This window comes from Pocillopora verrucosa, chromosome 4 (genome assembly GCF_036669915.1).
Source record: "Pocillopora verrucosa isolate sample1 chromosome 4, ASM3666991v2, whole genome shotgun sequence".
In the NCBI taxonomy this organism is placed as follows: Eukaryota; Metazoa; Cnidaria; class Anthozoa; order Scleractinia; family Pocilloporidae; genus Pocillopora; species Pocillopora verrucosa.
The window spans coordinates 14,770,798-14,793,564 of record NC_089315.1 but is presented as its reverse complement, the minus strand read 5'-3'; the positions used below and the strand labels follow the sequence as shown (position 1 = coordinate 14,793,564).

The window sequence follows — 22,767 nt, the reverse complement described above, 5'->3', positions numbered from 1 at the left end:
CTTTCCCTAAGTAAACGCGTAGGATCTGGTAGGAGTAGAACCCAGACTCTTTCTAAACGGAGAAAACAATATGGCGGCGGATGTGACACTTCGAACGTCCGTTGTAGAGATGTAGGTAAATTTACTTCAATGTCATGAAAGGAGCAATGAAATTCAGAGATAACTGTGCGTTACAAGTTCTTGATGGAGGGTAAAAGTAATTCTTCGAGAATTTCTTCGAAGACTTCTCAGGTATTCCACTGTATGGCATGCATCATCATGATGCCAGTTGTTTAATTTGCCGTATGTAGAGTTGATTTTTAAGAGTTCTTTAGATCATTAAGCTTACTCTTAAAGAATTTAATGTTTTTTTTTTTATTTTAACTAGGTTTTAGTGCAGCCTCTGGATGATTCAAAAATAAGAAATTTGCTGCATACTTTAGAGGATTTAGTGAAATCATCTCTTGGACCTTCTGGCAGGTTGTTGTTTTTTTCACATTGCATTTGTGTCTGGAAAGTCAACTATTTAGTATTCCTGCCAAAGTTCTTTTAATCAAATGCGAGTGATTTACCCCTAAACATCTACCCAGCTCGGCTCAGCTGAGTGCTTTTTTGGGTCATTGAAAAGTACAAAGTGTGGACAAGGAACTTGGGACTGTGGACTACGTGGACTACCATTTAGTACCGTCCTTAAACATACTTTTTGGGAATGAGATATTAAGAAAATCAACAATGTTGTTTTTGTTTCTAGATTCCTCTTTTGTGATCTGCACAATGCTTAAGATTTTAATTCTGTAACATCAAAATGTGGTTCATGTTCTGCATCTGGTCCACAGTTCCCAGTCCATGATTTAGAAAATATATTTTTTAAGGTGGAGCTTGAACAATGTTGTTATGTTGATATTTTCTCCAACCTTGCTTATTACTTTGGTATTTATCATCAATAATGAATTCTGTACATCACCTTTGCAGACTAAAGTTCTTTCAGACATCTGGAGGTGGTCATGTTACTGTAACATCATCATCGAGCAAAATTCTTCATAGTTTGTCTGGGTTGTCACATCCTATATCAAGGTTGATTCTCTCTGCTGTAAGAGGGCATCTAGATGCCTATAATGATGGTGGTTTGAGGACAGCATTGCTTATGTTAAGGTAACCCTCTGGCTTAAAATCTACAGCAAAAAGATCACATTTTAAGATCTCATAAGTAATTCTCCTTACTGTCTGCCAAACAATTCTTATTATGTTAGTTTGGAGAATTAAGTATTGGATCAATTGGTAATTCCATAATTGGTACTTTTCTTAATTCTCATCACTTGTCTACATGATATTGTATAGATATAGTAAGAAGAAATTCTGTCTTGGTCACTTATGGGAGTTGAAGGTTAAGCCCTTGTCATTTATTAGGTCATGCTGACTGCAGGCTAGTGTATTTACCTCATATGGTTATATTTACTGTACAATGTACATTTTTTTAATGTAATCTTTTTCAAATTAACTCAATTTTATTAGCTTGATACAATCAGCCATTGACATGCAAATTCCAAGAGTGCTAGTGACACAGATCTTTGAACATTCTCTGGAAGTCTTGTCTGATCACCTTGAATCATGTCACTGGAAAATGAAGATGGATATTGGACACATGAAAAGCATGATGTCTGTTGTGAACAGTATTATTGGAACCAAATCTGCTTGTCATCTTAGTGAATCAGAAAAGCAATATATCAGTGTGTTACTGATCAAGGTAGGATAGTTGATAAGTCTTTCTTCATGTACAGTACTTTTTGTTGCATAACAATAAACTGATTGATATGGATTAATTTTATTAATAATTGTCAATTGTAGTTATACTTCCTAATTATGGAAGCCTATAGTCAATATTTTATTAAGGAAATCACCTATAGGATAGAAAGATACAGTACTGTAGGATTATGTACCTCTAGTACTGAGGCATGAAGAAAGCTACTTGATATATTGCATTCAGGAAAGAACTACATGTACTCTGCAGCCAGGCTACATGTATATACTGAAGTTTATCATCAGTTACACAACCTGACAAATAAAAAGAATATTTTTCCATGCACCAAATGATTGACATAGTTAGAACAGATTCAAAAGGATGATTGTTAATGAAATTTATTTTTGTATTTACATTTATCTGTCATGTTTTGATTTTAGGCTTTTCTCCAATCTTTGCCAAGTAAGACATGTAAAGATTCTTCCTGTTCACCTTTGGCACCTCTTCCAGTCCAAATAGTAACTTGTGAGGGAGATCCTGTGAATGAATCAAAAATTTTACTAGGTGTCCTTTTACAAGCCCCTGATATTCCTACCTTTCGACAAAACAAGACCCTTGTAAGCCCTGCTGCCAAGGTTGCTTTATACAATGTATCAATGGCAGGAGACACTGATGAATGGTTCAGTGATAGTGTGAAGACAGAGGCAACAATGTTCAGGCATGATGCTAACATAGAAAGTGCAACTGTGCGTCAAATGCTAAAGGTTGCTGATTGGTTGATTAGTACTGGGGTGGCTGTTATTGCTTGCCAGAAGTGTGTACATCCTGCAGTCAAGCAATATTTGCGAGATAAGGTTTGCATTTTTTCTTTAGTCTCGAGTAAAAACAAAGTTTTGATTTGAACTTTGTGGATGAGTATTCATTGATATATACATTTTCTGGTTTTTTTTACTTGCTGAGGCTTGTGAAGCTTAAGCACTGGTAATGAATTACTTTAAATACTTAAAATAACCTCAAGAGATATCAGCATTTATTTAAGGGTGGTGCTTGTTTAATTTTTTCCAAATCTTGGCCAGACAAAATGTTTTTTTTTTCTGCAATATGAAATCTGTATACTAACAACAGCACAGACTGAGAGTGTGTTACAAAGCTTATCCATAAGTTGTGGTCACATAGCACAGCTAGTGCTCACAGTTACCTTAATTCCAAACTCTAGCATGTTCACAAACTGAGAAAGTATGGTGATATGTGCAAATTATAAACTGCAATATAATTATACTCTTTAAGAGTGTGGCAAACATGATTACTGAAGAAAAAGAATAAGAAAAACAAAATCAGGGGAAAGAGAGAGGGGGGTTGCCAGAAAAAGGGTTCTTCTTAAAAATTTGATATGTTAGTAGAGGTGCCTATTAAATGAGGGGTGCTAATTTATGAGAATTTACGGGTGAGAATTTACGCTAAAAGAGTTTCAAAACTCTTTTTCATTTCTATTTTAAATACCAGTTTGTGTAGGTCACAATACTGCGGGATTGGCTTGATGTAACACAAAGTCATCAAGTGTAACTCAATTTTGTCCTTGTTTGAATTTTTTAAGGGTGCTTTGGTGATTGATCGTGTCTCGATTGTTCACATTACGGCTGTACAGAGATTGACTGGGGCCGTACTCTTGAGCACTTTCACCATGGACATTCCTGTGTCAAACTTTGGACAACTGGAGAGGATTGAACATATGGTGTTAAATAACAAGAGGTCTGTTTGAGTTTATCCTCTGTCACAACATGTATGGACTGGAAGTGAACCACTAACATCATCATTATTAGTAATATTAGTATGTCATGCTTAAGTTTATTTCTCATCATCCTGCTGCCATCATTACCATCTGTTTAATTTCTTGTGGATCTTGATATGGCTTCACTTGGCCAGGGTTGTCAAAAAAGATTTTGAGTAAGCAGACTGTGATACAAAGTAGGCTGCAGAATGTCATGGCTCCATGATGAAAATTGAGCCACAAGCATTTGATATAACTGGCATGTTTTTTAGAGCAGTTTTTCTGAGAAATGCACCAGTTGCCAACTTATTTTAACAACCCTGCATGCCTTTTTTTCTGTTACCAAGTCTTTGCTTGGCCTTCAGCTATCAATTAGACAACAAACTAAGCAGGTTTTTACTTTTTATTCAAATGACTCATCTTAAAAAACAAATGCTCATAAACCATAATCTACAACAATTGTACACATGATGCTCACTTTCTATCTAGAGAAATGAAAAAATGTTGGCTTTCAGTAATGTGATTTCTTTGTGCACAGCTACATTCATCTGTTTCCTCAACCATCATTAAAATCCTCTCCTGTGTGCACTCTTGTGCTGTGTGCACCAGATGAAACTTCCCTTGAGGAGCTCAAGACAGTTTGCCAAGCATCCATCATTGCATTACATGAGACACTTAAACAACCATATGTCTTTCCTGGTGCTGGCTGTCTGGACACACACTTAGCATCAGTGCTAAGAATGTATGGGAAAAACTGTAGTTCAGAGAAATCCAGAGATCTTGGCTGCTCTAAAGGTAAAAAGTTTGACATTCTTACATAGTTTGGTAACATTCTATTGGAGATTTGCAGCAACCACTTTATCCACTCAAATTCCTTAGTGTGAAAATGGCTTGTTGAAGAATACTTGTTATTTTTGATTATTACAGAATGATATACAATCATGTAAATTGTTCAAAAAGTTTTTCTAATCTCCCACATTTCTGCCTAAGGTTTTCCTTTAAGGTGCATTCAAGTTTCATCATGATGAAATTCATTTTAAATATTAGTTCATAACATTGCAGCATTTTTAGACTGTATCTTTGCAAATGTTCTCTTAACTCTAGAAATGTTGTTTCTTAGGTCAGATAATTTCTGTTATCAACAATGTAGCCCTCTGCTTGGAATCCTTAGCCAAGTGCCTAGAACATGACGGTGGGATTGAGATTACTGACTCAGCCAATCACCATCATTGGAGTCTTTCTCCTGGAGCACTGGAACTGAAACCCAGCATGCCTTACTGCATGTGTGGATTGGTGTCACATGACCATTCATTGGAGTGGAGCATGATGGGAGAAATGATCACAAATACCTCATTTGGTAATGGGGATAAGTGTTGCACTGGGAATAGTAACAAACTATTTGACAATGTTGTTGTGGATATTTACTCAATGAAGATAAATTCATACAGAATTGCATTTGAAACTGCTAATGCTATACTAAGAATTCAATGTATAGTAAATAGTAATGTGGTGTAAATATTATAATAGTAATTTGGTGGTAACATGATGACATGAAGATAAAAACAAAATTTACAATATAAAATCTAAACCTAGCACAACTGAGTAGTTTGCTTAATGCTGTTGTCTTACCATTTAACCCTTAACTTCCAGAAGTGATTAATGTGTTACTTCTCTCTATAATATCCATACATTATCTAGCAAACGGGTAATGAGAATACTCAGACTTATCAAGTAGAAGTGGTTATCTTAATCTAACACCAAATTCTTGTAACTAATCTACAACGAAATGTTTAGCAGCCAGAGCAGAGGATTAACAATCAGATATTGGGAGCTAAAGAGTTACAGATGATAACATAACACATCCCAACAGACACAATGTAAAGATAATCAACTAAAATTCAACATTTAAGGTTTTAGATATTTATTTTTAAATAGTTACTGTTAAAATTTATTGACTTTCTACTCTAGTGATTATGTTTCATTTTTTACAAAGAAATTTTCTCTATATTTGGAAGCATTTAAAACACTCAAAGAGCAGAGGAAACGAGACACAAGATTATCTTCCCCACTACCTGTCCTTCATCTGAAGGTAGAGACGTGCGTGGAGGAAGAACTACGGGTTTTTAAATAAGAGGCATTCCATATGACGACACCGGAAGTTCGTGTTGGAATGGCACAATCGTTGGTCAGCGGATAACCTTAACTTCCGGTTGATCTTTTCTTTTCGTAGCATACGACAGCTGTTGAGTTTTATTTGGCGGTTGTACAAATATTTGTGCGTTATTTATGCATCATGGTCGTGGTGAATTAGTGAAGAAGCTTAGGAAAGCCTTAAAATAATTTATCACTGAGCTAAATGTAATACTTTTGACGCGGATAACACATGACGAGGCGATGCAACAGTCAAGTGTCGACCACGGAGAACGGGGAATTGAACATTCGTCCTCGACAGTTTCTAAAATTGGCTCTTGTGATCGGATTTATGATCGCAGTTGCTCTCATTGCTTTGTACTACAGGAACTTTTTGATAATTTTGATTATCATAGCCGTGTGGATCTCTTAACCAGCGAAGGAAACACGTCCGTAGATGCTTCACATTTGAAGATTCTCCGTTATATTGGACGACACTGTGGATGGCTTTTCAATTCGATACTGTCTTGTTTCGCCGTTCAAGTTTCAATTACGGTACTCCAGGTTGTATACTCTTGGTCGCAACAATTCGTTTTGGTCTTGAACGATCTATTTGTTTCAGACATGCCCATGGAGCAGCTAAAAAGAACGAACTATCGATTGGGTAACCCCGAAGTGATATGAAGTGCGTCTAGTCACTATGGAGTTTTCGCCTTCCCTCAGGAATGAAACTCTGTAATTAGCGTAAACAAAAAGGGACATGAAATAAATTATGAATTCATGTATCACTTTCAAAAGTAGTTACTTAGAGATTTCAATGAACGGTGGCTTCTCGAGAACTTTTTTGAATGAGGTTGACAGTGCATGATGTTAAAGTAGATTTAGGTCATGATCTTTAGGATGTAGCGATGAATTGAAATATACCAGTATCGATCCTTCATTCCTGTAGTCGGAATTAACTGTGTCTAGAAAGAAGGGAATGATAGAAGTCAAAGACGTAAAACTTAACTGCATGTGCTTGTTTTTTGGTTTTTTTTTGGCTTTCGTTTAACATTATCATCCTGTGCCCTAAGGGGTTCAGGAGTAACTACTGTATTCAATTTGACGGCTCAGCGGTTGGTTCGGATTTCAGTTAAAATACTTCTCACTTCCCACAGTTACTTTTTAATGCAGCTATGATAATATGTTATGCAAATCACCGTGAGTTTTTCTTCTTTCGATGAAACTACTGTTCCATGCTCTACTGGAGCAAAACGAATACTCAGCTGCTCACCCATCAAAGGTATTGACTCAAATATCAGCAAATGTAAATCTGGTCACAATCTCCTTAATTTTCTCTTCTCTAAGAGTTAGATATCAAGCATTTAAATTGAATAAAAGTAAGAGATCAGCTCTGATAATTAACTTGGTTTGGGAACTGGGAAAGTCACTTATTTTTTCATGTTAGGCATAAACCTGGTTTAAAAAGTCGTCATAATTGTAACATTTCAGACAATCTTTTATTACTGGGGTCACTAATGTTAGGATTTTGCTGTGTTTTAACTGAGTAATGCAGGCATAATAATTCCAAAACTTACGACAAAAGGTTTAGGAAAGTACCAGTGGCATATACATGTAGTCAGGTCCATCCTCAGTTTAGGGGCATCAGGCAGCTTGAAGCAAAGTATATGTCTATACACCCCTTAAGGGATTGCTGCTTATGAATTTCCAAGACTAGAAGAGAGAGAGGGGACTTATTTAAAAGAAGGGATACTACAAGGATTGAAGACTCAATGAGAGCCTCAGAAGGTAGGTCATTATTTTCTTACGAGTTGTCATCCACTTTTGGTGAACACCAGACCAGATATCAAATGCACCTGTAAGGTTTAAAAATGGACAGCAATTTAAAACAAAACTTACTACAGGCTTATAAGTACATGTGTATGTAGTTAAAAAATTTTTTTATTCATTGAGGGGATGACAGGACTGTATAAACTGAAACCATTTCCTCAGCATTATCAGCCAGAGCATTTCATCTTCCTCTCTCTTCTTTATTTTACAAGCAATAATTTAAGCTAAATCAAGAGGGCCTGATTTGAACACCAATGGTATTTATTCAAGATGTCATTCTGATCCGTCACAGATAGTCCTCAGCTTTTAACCAGATTTTCACAGCAGTTTGTTACTGGAAAGTATGGTGCCCCATAATATTACATAAATTGGGCACAAGCCAGGTCTCTAGTTCACACCTCTTTTACCTGGACTTTTCCAACCTGCCTAACACAAATTATCACTCAGAAATATTAATCAAAATCCAGTTACAGGTTTTGGCATAGGAAAATAGAGCACATTCTATACTTTCAGTCAATGGTGAGACAGCAAATTACACCAGTCCGTCGTCAGGGAAAATGGCATTCCCAAAACCCAACTATTTTTCACTTAAGGCTTATAGAAAAGACTTCTCACATTGTATTTCAAAGTTCAAATACAATTAAGGTTTTGGCTTCAAATTTTACAAGTCAATTAATGTCTACTTTTCTATGAGGATTTTTATTGAACTAGTATCGGGCTCCTGGTTATTGGTGGCTATTTAAAAATAGGACAAGCAAAGAACAATGGGTACTTCACCTGTCCAGAGGCTGAAACGGGTTCGAACTGTCAACACAATAATCAACATTTTTGTAACCCTGTCACACAAGAGCATCATGGAACAAAAGAAGTTCCTAATCATTATTAACCCTGTAACTCCCATGAATGACCAAGACAGAATTTCTCTTTACAGTATCAAACAGACAAGTGATGAGAATAAATTAAGGGAGTATTAGTTGATCCAATACCAAATTCTCCAAACTGATGTTACAAGAACTACCCAGCAGACAGTAAGAAGAATTACTAATGAGATCCTAGGAGTTAAAGGGTGAAGTAATCTGATATTTGAATGGAGAAACATTTTTCACTCCATCAGAAAATTACATTAATTTGCTAAGATCTAGTAAGCTAAGTACAGTTAGGATTCGATCAAAAGCTTACTGCAGGTATTGAAAAGTGAAAGAAAACATGACACCAAACCTCTCAGATATAGTATATCATCATTATCATTTGGAAATACATGGAAATTAACTTAAAAAAACAAACAAACAAACATCTTACGAGACAGAATTTATCTATTACAAAGTATGTGTTTTGGAAAACTAATAAAAAATGAACTGTTTAAAGTTGATCCCTACTTTTACAAAATAAGGTACACTATTGACAACTTTTAATGTTCTAAAATGGATGTTCAGCTCATGTTACAAATAACAACATCTACATATTATATGACAGTTTGACATGATGTTATTTATAGATCTCCTTACATCAACATAGAAACAGTCTGACAGGTATGTAGTTCTTATTTTGCACATTGATGGATGGTTCAATGACTTGATAAAATAGTTGTTATGTCTCATGTGGATTTTGGTGCTGCTTTCCCATTTAAAATGTAAACATCATGAAGTGGCCTGAAAGAAGGACAAAATAAACATGTTAAATCATGCACACTGCAAAAGATCAAAATACAAAAAAAAAAAATAAAATAAAAATTTAAAGGAAAAGGGAAAGAAATGGGCATTAATAAAGAATGATAATGAACATTTAACCTTTTAACTCCCATGGGTGACCCTAGACAGAATTTTGTCCTTAATATATCATTACAATATCAAGCAGACAAGTGATGATATTAAAGAAAAATCTTAACAAGGGGATTGTTAGTTGATCCAATACCAAATTCTCTAAACTAACATCACAAGAACTACATAGCTGACAGTAAGGAGAATTACTAATGAGATCTTGGGAGTTAAAGGGTCAACTCTTTTACCCCCCCTCTGTCATGGTAACTATAGTAGATGGCTTGTGATAAAGACTCTCAACGCTGCCTCACAAGTGTAACTGAGTACTTCAAAAAGTTGGCTGGATGTCAAATTTTGTTGTGCACAATTATAACAATAAGGCAGGGAATATACTTTATTTGGACACTGGGTGTGAATGCTTTACAGTTCTGATGTGCCACAGAAACAGCTAATTTTATCTTATGAAAAAATATATCAACTAGAAACATATAGAAGAATTCCAGGCATTGTCAATAAAATAAAAATTTAATCAAAACTCTTAAAACGTAAGATTCAATTAAAATGAGAGGAAAGCTTCAATGTTTAATGTATTTACCTATCATATGTATTAAGTTAAAAATTGGAGTTGGAGGCCAAAGTTTTCATTTCTAATCAGTTTGATCAAAGTTTTATGTATGACTGTGTGAAAAATAAATGCTCTGATTTCACACATACCTATCACCAGGGTCTGTCTCCACTAGTCCAATCCTCCGCACAACACTGATCCCATGGCTAATACGGCCAAATATTGTATGTTTACCTGCAGAAAATTGCATCATTGTCTTTTACATGTAATCTCATAAAAATTGGTAACATGAATAAATAAGGAGCAGTGCTCATCATGAGAAATGCAACTTTGTATCCCTACTTCTTAAAAAAGTCACAGTGAGGCCGAGGAGGAAAGAAGGGGGGGGGGGAGGGGGGCTTATTTGGGGGAGATGCTTGTTTGAAGTAATGGCCTTGGGAGTAGGTACTTATTAGGGGGAGGGTGCTAATTAGAGTGCAGGCACTTATAAGAGGAAGTACAGTGTGTAAATATGGCACATATCTCGAAGTGAATATATTCAATTGCACTTTACATAACTAGCATCAAATCAAAATTTAAAAGATTAAATAATAAAACTGAAATTAATAAACCTATCCCTAGAAAGACTAAGCATGTGATAGATTAAACTCAAACAAAAATGCAGATCAAACTATTGATCTGATGTCAGATTTGAGCCAAGCATTAATTTTGTAAGAATTCTGAGCTTTATCAGTCAGACATGGAAGAGAAAATAAATTTCTTAGTTGAGAAAGAATATGCTGTATGCTACATTTATTTAGTTCATTCCATCGGTGGTTATCTTATGTATGAAAAAAGAAAGAAAGTTCCTTACCATCTAGCCACTGTGTTGGAGCTAAGGTAATGAAAAACTGGCTTCCATTTGTGTTTGGACCACTACATACATCAATATAACAGAAGACAGTGAATGAAACATATCATTTTCATTGTCTGACAAGGTAAGGTAATGAATCCAATCTTTAATGACACCTCAGCCGATGTGTTGACTGACACTTTGGCCAAAACACCAGTGACACACTACTGACATCAAATGGGAATGAATGAAATGCCGAAAACACCAAGGACACATCAGCTGAACACACCACCAACAGACAACTGAGGCCAAGCAGGAAGAAATGAAATACCATAAATGCCAGTTTGTCACCAAGTTTAGAAGCTCAAATTTTGGAAAAACAGTTTTTTAGAAAAAATGAAGTTCAATTATTAGAAAGACTGATTTAAAGTTTTGCTGTCATGTTTCGAAAAGCTATTGATCAATCATTTGACTCTATATTCAACAAAATAAAACTGTATACCTCCTTCAACATGTGATACATTTTTTCTTTGATACTTTTGGCAAGTACATTCTCATTCAAGGCATTCTTTTGAGAGATTTATTGATTGCTAACAAGCAATAAACAACATGCAACTAAATCATACTAAATTAGCAACTAAAGTATACTATACTAATGAGTGAGAAATTTATGGAAAGAGAGATCCATTGAAACTTGATCCTCTTTCAAAAGCTTAGCTAAATGTAATAAGAGTCACTGACACAACTGATGCTTCTCATTCATTAAAAGGGAAACTAATTGGCAAAACATTCAAAGGCAGTCGGCCAATCCTACTGACCCATTTAACAATGTATCGCCCAACATGTTGTTTAGATGGGATTCATTACCTTTCCTGTCTGATGTGTTCTTGATAGCAGATTATTCTTGAAAAGTGTTAGCTGTTAACCTTCAAATCATGATTATCCTTAAGGATAAAAGCTACTATAAGTATTTGGCAAGGTGATCAAAAGTAATAAAAGGTAACCTCTCTCTTTCTACCCTATCATTTCTTGTACAAATGAAATCAATTAAATTTTAGTGACTAGATATCACATTTGCTAATATTAACTCAATGGAGCATGTTTACCTGTTTGCCATTGAAAGGATTCCTGCTCCTGTGTGTTTTAAATCTCTTGTAATTTCATCTTCAAATGCAGGCCTGTGTACAACATGTGTTAAACAAATCAATACACTAGAAAATGTAGCAGGTGATATCAAGAAGTGTTCAAAAGTAGGGCTGCAAAAATGATAAGAAAAGGGTCTCCATTGTAATGGTGATTCGGGCTCCTGAAAGTAAATTGTAGTTGTCCTCTGAAAACCAGTTCTTGGCAGTATGAATGAAAAGTGAAGCTTCACTTTCCACAAGAATATAAATTAAATTTGTACAGCTGATTAGCAACTTCTTTTTTAAATCTTTTACATTGTACTCTGTAGCCTTTCATCAGTTGGCTCATAGCATTCCAAAAAATTTGGCATGTATAGCAAATAGAAGGAAATTTTTTAAAGCTGACAGGTCCATCTATAGCTATAAATAGAACATTAAATCTAGCCAGTCATGACAAATGGAACTTGGTATTCCAAGTGGCATTCTGGTTTGTAGTCCTCTGACTTTTGTAAATTTAAAATAAGATTGTCAAAAAGAATATTATTGTCAATATTATTTAAAGAACTCTTCAAAAGAGTTATGATACCATATTGGATGACAACTAATGAAAACAAATATAATGCATGGTAGATTTAAAAAGCTTGGAAAGTGACCAGACTCACCCATACACAGAAGCTCCTCCACGACCAGTTCCTGTGGGGTCTCCTGTTTGAATCATGAAATCCTGACAAATAGAATTTAGTGGTGACCCTCAAACAAATTTACAAAGAATGTTATGAGGTAGTTACTTTTACAAAGAATGTTATTTGATAGTTACTTGGGGTAATTGTTTACCAGGACTGGTATCAAAATGTAGTATGCAGTACAATACAGTAAATGGTTTGAACCCGGGGGTAACATGTAATAGTGTAGTTTGATCGTCCGGGTGATTGTAGTCCTGAGAAGGACTGTTGGTAGTGGTGACTGACGTTTCGACAACCTGAGTGGAAGTCATCATCAGAGTCAAGTGATCAACAGTCCTTCTCAAGACTACATTCACCCAGACGATCAAACTACACTATTACAATAGCTACAATACTAATCAATATAAGTCTCCTCATAATAGACATCAAGTTAACCTATTTACTTGATTAGTTGTCACAAAACAGTAGAAAGAACTCCCTTATAGGCATTTTTAGTCAACAGCTTCTGTTGTCTTAAAGCTGAAGTTCTGAAGCATTACTACAATATTGAACAACTTGAAAAATAAAGCTCATAACCCAAATGTGTCAAGACACGAATGAAATGCTCTCTACTCTCTAGAGGCTAGTTTTGTACTATGCCACTTTCCCAAATTCTCATTATAACAGTATGCAGATATTCTGTGTAGAGCCTGCACTTTATCACATATTTCATACACAGATTTAAAGTCCAGATAGGCAACAACCAATCAAGGAGTCCTCTTTGAAATATTATCCTTTTCTCTTGTTCAATGTATCTTCATCTATTCAAGATTGTAATATATCTTTGGTTAAGGTCTCTTTGAGGTACAACAGAGTTTCAGTTTGTTTTTTCAAAGTAAAATTACGCATATGTTTGAGGCAACTAGCTGCTGACAAATAATTATGATTTTTGCTCTGTTAGAGGAATGGCAGTAATCATAGTCTCTTTTGTAATCATTATTTGGTCTTGTCACGTACCACACTCTCTCTCCAACTGGAAATAGAGGGCATTGTGTGGCAAGACTAAATAACAGCTATGAAGGAGACAACAGTAAGCATGGCATCGTGCACACCTATGCATTTCATTTTTATTTAGAATTATTAAGACAATAGAGACAATAAACCACAAAATGTCTATGTGAGTTCAGATAAATTAGGTTTTCTGTTAGTGCAACAACAGGCATCTGTGTATTGTGATCAGCTGAAAGAAGCTGAAGATGAACACAAGAGACAAGTGGAGGCCATTACCCGACAGATAAACAAATTATATCAGGAACAGAAACAGCACGAAAAAAAGGAAAAAAGAATTAGAAGCAAAGAAATCTTCACTGATGAACATGAAGAACCATTACATTCAAAGCAAGTGAGAGGCTAAAGTAAAGTATCAAGAAGCAGAGAGGGAAAAGAGGGAAGCTGAAAAAAAGTACAAAGAATTTAAGACGTATTGGTGGGTGCCTATTTATGGTCAGTACCTTGCAGTGCGCGAAATAGTTGAAGAAAATAATGGAAAGGCAAAAGCTGCCTTGAGAGATATGGCCCGTCATGAAAGGGATGCGGAGGAAACCGAAAGGGAGATTGAACGGACCAATTCTGGAATTCGTCAGGCAAGTTGCAAATTAACGATGGCAAGTATGTTCTCTTAACAAAATGTAGAGACAGTAAAGTATGTTTGTCTTCATTCAATGTTTCCCTTATTGCACATCTTTAGCAGTTTTGAAGGTTTTATGATCGTACATGAAGCTTGCAGATAAATTTCCTGAACGCCCCTTGAATACAGAGAATGTACAGCTTTTAATGTTTGTGCCCACAATCTGTCTACGAAAAAAAAAAAAAAAAAAAAAAAAAAAAAGTAGCAAAATGAAGCAGCTATATATCACACGCTTGAGAAAAGTGGTAAGTGATTGGTGAATGAAAAATCTTGAGTTTCAGGGGTAAAAATGTATTATAGAAGACACAGTAAACTGATTGGGGAAAAAAATGACCAAATAAATACTAACAGATAACGAATGTTCAACGTAATGATCGGCGTTAAAGGGCGCTACACATCAAAATAAAACGGTTCACCTGGGGTTCACTTGAGGTTAAGGAAGGCGCACAGGTAGTGATCCAAAGTGCAACCTACATTTGATTCGTATTGGAAGGAGGTGTGTTGGACTGAGAAGCTTTCATTGTAAGATGTTTTGACATGATTTTGATGTGTGTTTATGCTACATGAAAGAAATCTCTTTTATTAGGCTGAGGAAGACATGCGGAGGATTTCCAAGAAAGTGGAACAGCTGGAAAGACAACGAAAAGAACACCACAATAACTGGGTGACGTTAAAAGTATGGAGGTATTCATCCTCCGAGCTGTTACTTTCTGGAAGGAGGTAGTCGAACTTACCAGGGCCATAAGAGTGAAGACTGAAAACATTCAAAACATTCTTCCTCGGAAGAAAGAAGCAGAGGTACCCGAATTAAGATGACGTCGTTTAAAGAATACTGGTTGGGTTGGAATTGGTACAGACCATCAACTCTGATGTTGAACAAGCTGATTTTTTAAAGGAAGGTACCAAATAATGCACTCTGTGTACAAACATAACTTTTTTGTTTGTTTTTAAATTAGACTACTCTACATTAAAGAATAAACGACTTTGACAAAGAAATGTAACAGTCAGGTTCTGTATGTAAAGATTAACAGATATTTCTGACTGGTGCACTCAAGAAGAAGGAAAAAAATTTTCATCAAGGTTATGTATTCCTTTACACCTCATTCACGCCCTAGCTGATTATTTGTGCTTTAGAACAGAACAAGGCTTCTTTATTTGCTAATCTCAGTACCTCACAGAGCAGAGTATGTTTAATGGATCAAAGGGAGAGATAAATAACTCTGCAAATTTTCGCATTGAGTGCTTCCATCTTCAGTCATGACACACAAAGTATATTTCAGTTACATTTCATAATCAGGAAGGGGAGCTTACAACCTGTGGCTTTCTTTCTAGCGATAGTTTGCATCTTTAAAAGATCTGTAATTTCACTGAATACCACCTTATGGTATAATTTCCATTCTTCTCTTTCACAGTCATTCTGATATTGCAAATTATCCTATTAGACAATACATAAAGTACTAAAACATACCTTTATAATTCTGTGAAACTTGCAGTTATTATAATATCCTCTCTGAGCCTGCAATGTAAATAACATGGCAGATGCGTCATCATAAATTGTCCACAACTCTTTTTCCATTTTATAGTTAATCAAGGAAGTGTGCAAAGTGAGCATGTGTGAAAGAGCATGGAGTATAACCAGAGAGGCAATTTGCAGACCCTATTGTTAACAGCAAATGACAGTGTGACAGAATAAATATCATCTTATCAGTATCCAGGACATGTGATATAAAGTTGGTAATGAGCCTTGGTCGCCATAGAGTCTCTATGGCTCAGTGGTAGAGCATCAGAGTGTGGAATCTAAAGGTCTGAGGTTCAATTCCTCATGGGGACTCAGAATTTTTTCTTTGACCCACACCTGTGAAAAGTCTAAAAAAATCCTCTATCCTATCATTAATTGGGGAAGAGCAGCAGGTATGGGGGTACTTGCCAAGAATTGGGCTTTCACTTCACTATATATATATATATATATATATATATATATATATATATGTAGATATTTTTTTTCATATAGATACAAGTTCTTCCACTGTTAGTGCAAATGATCAATAGAAAGGAGTTTTCTCATTCATAGCTACTGTGTCAGCAGAATTTTTACCATTTAGACAAGTACTTTCTTGTACATTTTCCAATACAGATATATTTTTTCTCTTTACATCAATTTTATTTTTTTTAAGTGATGTAGGATAAAGTATTTTATTCAGTACAATACATCATTTTAGTGAATTGTAGGTCTACTGCAGCCTTAAAGACTGGCAATTTTGAAACTTGCTTCTTAAATAGAATGATAATGATGATGATTGTGATAAAGATGGCTATTAAAGTTAGTGAACACTGTTTTAAACTACCAGTCCTGTGATTTACTTAATATTTATTGAACAATTATTAAAGGAAGAACTATTAAGAACATTTCCCTATTGCATTTGAGTAAAATGTGTGCTGCTGCTATGACAATATCACTGGATTGACATTTGGTTCCAATAAGGAAACCATAGAGACAGAACAATGTATTTTCATCACATAACATGAACAGCCCATTGTGTCTTGTTATTCAAAAGCTGTAGATAAAATTTCTGAATGAGGGCCCCCTGTAATGGTGTGAGCACTGGGTCACAAAAAGCCATATGACCCCACAAGCTGTAAGGTGAAAGTGGAAAGGAAGATAAAGGAGAGGAAATGATCAAAACACAACATGCTCATTGACTGAGTGAAGTCAGGCCTGACAGGAAAATATTTGGCCTTTGGTAATGATGCACATGAGACTCTTCATACCTATGTTATCAACTTGAGTGCAATACAATGCTGAACCTTCAAAAGTTGTACTACACCTTCATTTTACAAATTCTCTTGCAATAGTTTTAAAGAGAGAAAATAACAGATGTAACTGTCCTCTGTATTACTTTTAAAGGTTGTCACTAAAACCAATTAAATATAAAGCTTTGTTGTATGAAAAATAGCCAAATTGTGCCTTTGATTTGCAGGTGACCATTCATTTTCATTTACATTTTATTGGAATTGGCAATTGCTATGGATTGCTATAGCATTTTCTTTAGCACCGGTTAGCTTTGGCAAATAAAATTTTCAACTACCACAAAAAACACAGCTCAAGAATATGCCAACCACACAAATTAGAATCAATAAGCACATGATGAGAGGTATGTGTATGTTACAAGACTTGTATGGAAAGAGTAAATTATTCTCTTGTGAGCCTTTGTTGTTCAATGCCAAACCTGTGGTATTGTGTTGCACAACAAAAGAAATGGTAGTCTAAAAGCCACAGCCTGTGGGCACCAAACTCACAAACTATGATTACACCAAATATCTATTATTTACCAAGCCCACCTATAAGATTTTTCCACAAGAAAAATATTCCAGAGGCCATTGTGAAATATTTAGCACCCCCTGTAGGGTCATACCTAACACTGAAAAAGAAGTTTCTTTGGTTCTGCTGAAAACAGTTAGCTGATTAAAATTTATTAATGCTCTCTTAAAAGACAAGATTTTTTTCTTCTAAGTCTTCTCAGTGCTCAGAGTTTTCCTCAAACTTCGCTGGTGAAAAATTGTTTTTGCTTCTTGGAACAGATAATGTCCACAGACAAATGTCCATATGTAATTTTTCGCACCAAATAGAGGCTATTATTTATGTATTAATTAGTTAAATCTAATAAATATCTCCACCATGTCTTATCCAATGGTCATTAGAATTTCTTTTGGGAGTATTTGTGTGGGAGCACATGCTTGTGTATGTATCTTAGTGTGATAGTGTGTGTACAAGAATGTGTATGCCTTGCAGACCTAGATATTTTATTGTTATAATATTATTATAAAAGAACTGAGGATATCTTACTCTAACAAGCCTTTATGCTTTTTCTTAGGATATCCTGCACCCTTATTTATTTAAAATTTACCTCTGTATTTAACTTAATGAAGTTGCAAATAGTGGATCAAATTAAGATTGTCTTGTTATAGTTATTTTATAAAAGCAATAGACCACATTCTCTATAGGTTTACTGCTGTAATAACTCACGCAGGATGTTAGGAGAACAGAAGAAAAGTTTGTTGATCACTCAGCTTTGGCCTGTGATTTACAAACTTTTATCATGTTCTCCCAGCATCCCCCATGGGTTATAATGCTTGTAAACTGATGGGAAGTGCAGATGTGATTGTATATGTTATTTCTGAAATAACACATAATTTATAACTATATCATGAGCCAATATGCTCATGTCAATACTTACATGCATATAATCTTCTACAAGTCCTATACCCATTTCACTTTACAATGTATATCATACAGTATCTACCCACTTTACAGTACATATACGATTATTTTGTGTGCACAATAAAAAAAAATGGGTGACTTATGTGCCTTTGATATTCAGTGCTATAAGTTTCCTTTGTATTACATCATTGTGTGAAACGAAGAACTTTTAGGTTTGAAAAAGCAGCAAGTAAACAACGGAAAATTTACATAATGAAAAAAGCTATCATGTTACACTCATGCATGTTGTTTCGCTTAGTGAATTTATTGAATAACAAGCAGTAGCAGTAGCAGTAGCAGTAGCAGTAGATTTGCTTTATTTGAGTTGTTGATGAATCAGCTGGAAAGGAAAATGTCACTTACTCAAGACATCGAAACATGCATCTCACTGAGCAAGTAATGAAACAAACACTCACTTATATGCTTCCCAATTTATTCATTGAAATCAATGTTCCATCAGATGTTTATGTCACAGAATGTAAACAATTTGGTGTTTGCATTGCAGGTGATGGTTTCTTCAAAACTGCGAACCTACCTCAATCACCTTCGATAAGGATCACAAGGAAAATATACTGTTTAAGATTGTGAATGATTATCTGTTTTATTCATTGCAATCGGTGCCTGCTTCAGTGTTTATGCACCAGAATGTAAACAGTTTCATTTTGTGTCGCTCGGAATGATTTGTTTTGCCTAATTGAACACACTGGCAAGTCTTAAACAAACTTGAACTTCATGTCTCCTGCATTTAATTTTTCCATTCCCTTTTTAGAGCAATTTGGTGAAAATCGATTAATGATTTGAGAAATATCGAAACAAAAAGCAAATCCTGTTTCTCTTAAAAATTTGCATACGAGTCAGAACAAGATATAGTTGTGACAGGTAATTATACTGTAACACAACACTGTTAAATTAAGTGATTACAACTTATCAGTTTTTTCAGGTAATTTAGTATTACCAACTGAGTTAATAACTTAAATTGGCCTCAGTAAGTAATTTAAAAGGTGACATTTCGAGCTCTGACAAAGGGCTAATGCCCAAAACGTCAGCTTTTAAACTCTTTACTGTGGCCAATTAATTTTATGTTATCAACTCAGTTGATAATAATGTTATCCTGTTATGGAGTGATCTGACTTGGAACAATCTTACAATAGACCAGAGTGACCAGCTACCTAATGGCTGGATGTTCAATCCAGCTCACTTCCACTAAAATAATTTAGTTTTATTTACTGAGGTGATAAATATTAATTATTTAATTGGCCAATGTAGAGAGATTCTTAGGCAGAAGTTTTATAGAATTTAAGTCCTTTGTCTGAGTGAATCTGATACCTCCTCAAAACTACACTTAAGTCAAGAAGCTTGCAATTCATTATTGGCTTGGAAATTTTTTTTTGTTGAACCTTGTTTGTTTGTTCAAATTGTAGAACCTGAAAATGGAGAGACAGGGCTTCACCTGGCAGCATGTAAAAACAATGAGAAGATGATTTCATTTCTTCTTAGTCTGGGTGCAAGCCCCAACATGGTGGACTTAAAGGGACGTACTCCTGCCATGAGGGCAGCAGAGTTTGGCCACACACAGGCCTTGACTCTCTTAACAGAGGCAGATACAGATTTGACATGTAAGGAAAATTTATGATTTTTTATCTACCTAACAGAATTAGCATAATGCCAGTTGACTTTTTTTGTGATAAGGGTTACACTGCACTCTTTCCAATGTACCAGTACTTAGATTCAATCCCAGTGTGGGTTTTAAGTGTTGTGTTCTAGGCTCTTCCATTTGTTTTCATAGCACTTGGAATGGAAACAGGTTGTAAATTGTCACAGAAACCAGCTAAAAATACTGTGCCAGTGTTCTCCCTTATTTTAAGCATGACAGGTTAAAATAAATTTTCAAACCAGTAAAGCAATCCTTTTACAAGTTGAATTTTCAAGAATTCCAAGCAATTTAAAACCATAATAAGAGGTACTACAGGTGGTAAATATTATCTGTTACTGCCTGAAAACGAGAGCACTGCTGTGCTAAGAGGAAGGACCACTTACAAATTTGTTCAGTAACCCATTTTTGAAAAGCAGCAACAGTCATGATGGCAAAACCAGGATCAATCATAAAGTCTTGGCTGCACCTCATGTGCCACTTTTTTGTTTTTGCCACATATTGATATCATTTGTGATCTATAACTGAACAGATGAATGGCAACATGGAATTTATTTGTTAATTTTTGCCCCAGAGTGCAGTGGTACCTACATGCTTGTACACTTTCAAAGTCTTTTTTTTTTCTTTTAGTGAGGGATATTGAAGGTAAAGGAATCTTGTTTTATTGTATCCAGCCAACCAAACGTCATCTAGAGTGTCTCCAGATTGCACTGAAACATGGTGCAAGTGTTAATTATGTGGTAAGCAATTATGCTACTTGTATAAAGGAAGTGGCGTGCTTGTGGGTTCTGCAAAGCACATGCTGAACTTACAGTACATACAGTGCAGGCTGATGTCCCAATTGTTGAACTATGATAATAATAAATATTTTTTGTCCCTTATATAATCACCTCTGATGTGGATTACAATACTGACAATACTGTGACACCATACCTCTGCTACTTGTCTTCTTTAGGCAATAAGGTTGGATGCATGTTGCATGAAGCATTATGCTTAGTTGTGATGAGTTATTATTCAGTTCTGCTTGGTGCATTTCAGTAATGCAAAGTGACATCATCACACTTCAGAGCTATTGTTTTTCACTACCCTGAATAACCACAATTTTTTCCAGTTTGAAATACAAATTTTAGTGACAAGTACAAGTCTAGTGTCAAACAGTATCTACCCACTTTACAGTACATATACGATTATTTTGTGTGCACAATAAAAAAAAATGGGTGACTCATGTGCCTTTGATATTCAGTGCTATAAGTTTCCTTTGTATTACATCATTGTGTGAAACGAAGAACTTTTAGGTTTGAAAAAGCAGCAAGTAAACAACGGAAAATTTACATAATGAAAAAAGCTATCATGTTACACTCATGCATGTTGTTTCGCTTAGTGAATTTATTGAATAACAAGCAGTAGCAGTAGCAGTAGCAGTAGCAGTAGATTTGCTTTATTTGAGTTGTTGATGAATCAGCTGGAAAGGAAAATGTCACTTACTCAAGACATCGAAACATGCATCTCACTGAGCAAGTAATGAAACAAACACTCACTTATATGCTTCCCAATTTATTCATTGAAATCAATGTTCCATCAGATGTTTATGTCACAGAATGTAAACAATTTGGTGTTTGCATTGCAGGTGATGGTTTCTTCAAAACTGCGAACCTACCTCAATCACCTTCGATAAGGATCACAAGGAAAATATACTGTTTAAGATTGTGAATGATTATCTGTTTTATTCATTGCAATCGGTGCCTGCTTCAGTGTTTATGCACCAGAATGTAAACAGTTTCATTTTGTGTCGCTCGGAATGATTTGTTTTGCCTAATTGAACACACTGGCAAGTCTTAAACAAACTTGAACTTCATGTCTCCTGCATTTAATTTTTCCATTCCCTTTTTAGAGCAATTTGGTGAAAATCAATTAATGATTTGAGAAATATCGAAACAAAAAGCAAATCCTGTTTCTCTTAAAAATTTGCATACGAGTCAGAACAAGATATAGTTGTGACAGGTAATTATACTGTAACACAACACTGTTAAATTAAGTGATTACAACTTATCAGTTTTTGTATAAATGGCAAGATGAATGAACCAGTTTTCAAGAACAGCATGTTCAGCGATGACAAAAGCTATGAAATAAGCATTCACTCTTGGGTTTGCATTCAGAACGCAACCACTGGTTACAAACGGGGACCTAATTCTAGTGAATTACAATCAGAACACTTTTTCAATTGCGTGGGAGCTGGAAAGCACAGAAGTGACTTTCGTACATATCAAAGAGCATTAATTTCGCGTTAGTTAACTTGTACTTGACATTAATTTATATTATAAGAGGCACGGGAACTCACCAGTTCGGCAAAATTTTTACATGTTCTTGGTGATTGCTTCCAATAAAGTTCACATTCAATCTCACCCTGAAACAAGAAATCATAAAAGAAATAAAAAAAAATGAGGGTTCTAAAGAGTTTTTGCATGAATACTGTGAGATTATAGCTTTCGATCCAGAAAAGAGAACTCTTCTTAGTCTGTCACTGACTCGGTGATAAAGACCACGTTCTTTCATTCGGAATTAGCGAATTTGACACAATTCCGTTCTTTTAGGCAGTGTTAAACAGAGTTCATAAGAAGACAACACTTTAAAAGAAGCTGAAAAAGTAGTAAATTCTACATAAATTTTGGGTCTCCTACTCGGGCAAAGGAACTTACCATGGAAGTTTCCAAACAAATGTGAGACGGATTTGCCGCCATTTTGGAAAGACCAAGAGATTGAAAGGAATTCTGGGTAAATAAAAAATA

The 22,767-nt window shown here is 35.3% G+C and overlaps 2 protein-coding genes, 1 non-coding gene and 1 pseudogene across 3 annotated transcripts; 3 read left to right on the top strand and 1 right to left on the bottom strand.

The window, feature by feature from the left end:
- Window positions 1-69: 69 nt before the first annotated feature.
- LOC131792327 (molecular chaperone MKKS) lies at window positions 70-7,005 on the top strand. Its single transcript, XM_059109706.2, has 8 exons — window positions 70-231; window positions 368-459; window positions 952-1,131; window positions 1,492-1,723; window positions 2,158-2,571; window positions 3,312-3,466; window positions 4,024-4,280; window positions 4,606-7,005. The coding sequence occupies exons 1-8, from the start codon at window positions 184-186 to the stop codon at window positions 4,998-5,000; spliced, it is 1,773 nt and encodes a 590-aa protein (XP_058965689.2). The 5' UTR covers window positions 70-183; the 3' UTR covers window positions 5,001-7,005.
- A 683-nt stretch (window positions 7,006-7,688) lies between these two features.
- On the bottom strand, window positions 7,689-22,730 carry LOC131792329 (peptidyl-prolyl cis-trans isomerase-like 1). Its single transcript, XM_059109708.2, has 8 exons — window positions 22,678-22,730; window positions 22,320-22,385; window positions 15,541-15,588; window positions 12,386-12,447; window positions 11,706-11,777; window positions 10,621-10,682; window positions 9,917-10,001; window positions 7,689-9,094 (listed from the first exon to the last, which is right to left on the bottom strand). Exons 1-8 carry the CDS (start codon window positions 22,717-22,719, stop codon window positions 9,040-9,042), a joined length of 492 nt encoding a protein of 163 aa, XP_058965691.1. The 5' UTR covers window positions 22,720-22,730; the 3' UTR covers window positions 7,689-9,039.
- Window positions 12,581-14,982, top strand: LOC131792330 (cilia- and flagella-associated protein 57 A-like; annotated as a pseudogene).
- On the top strand, window positions 15,831-15,903 carry Trnar-gcg (transfer RNA arginine (anticodon GCG)). Its single transcript has one exon. It is a non-coding gene; the product is annotated as a tRNA-His (tRNA).
- Window positions 22,731-22,767: the final 37 nt, after the last annotated feature.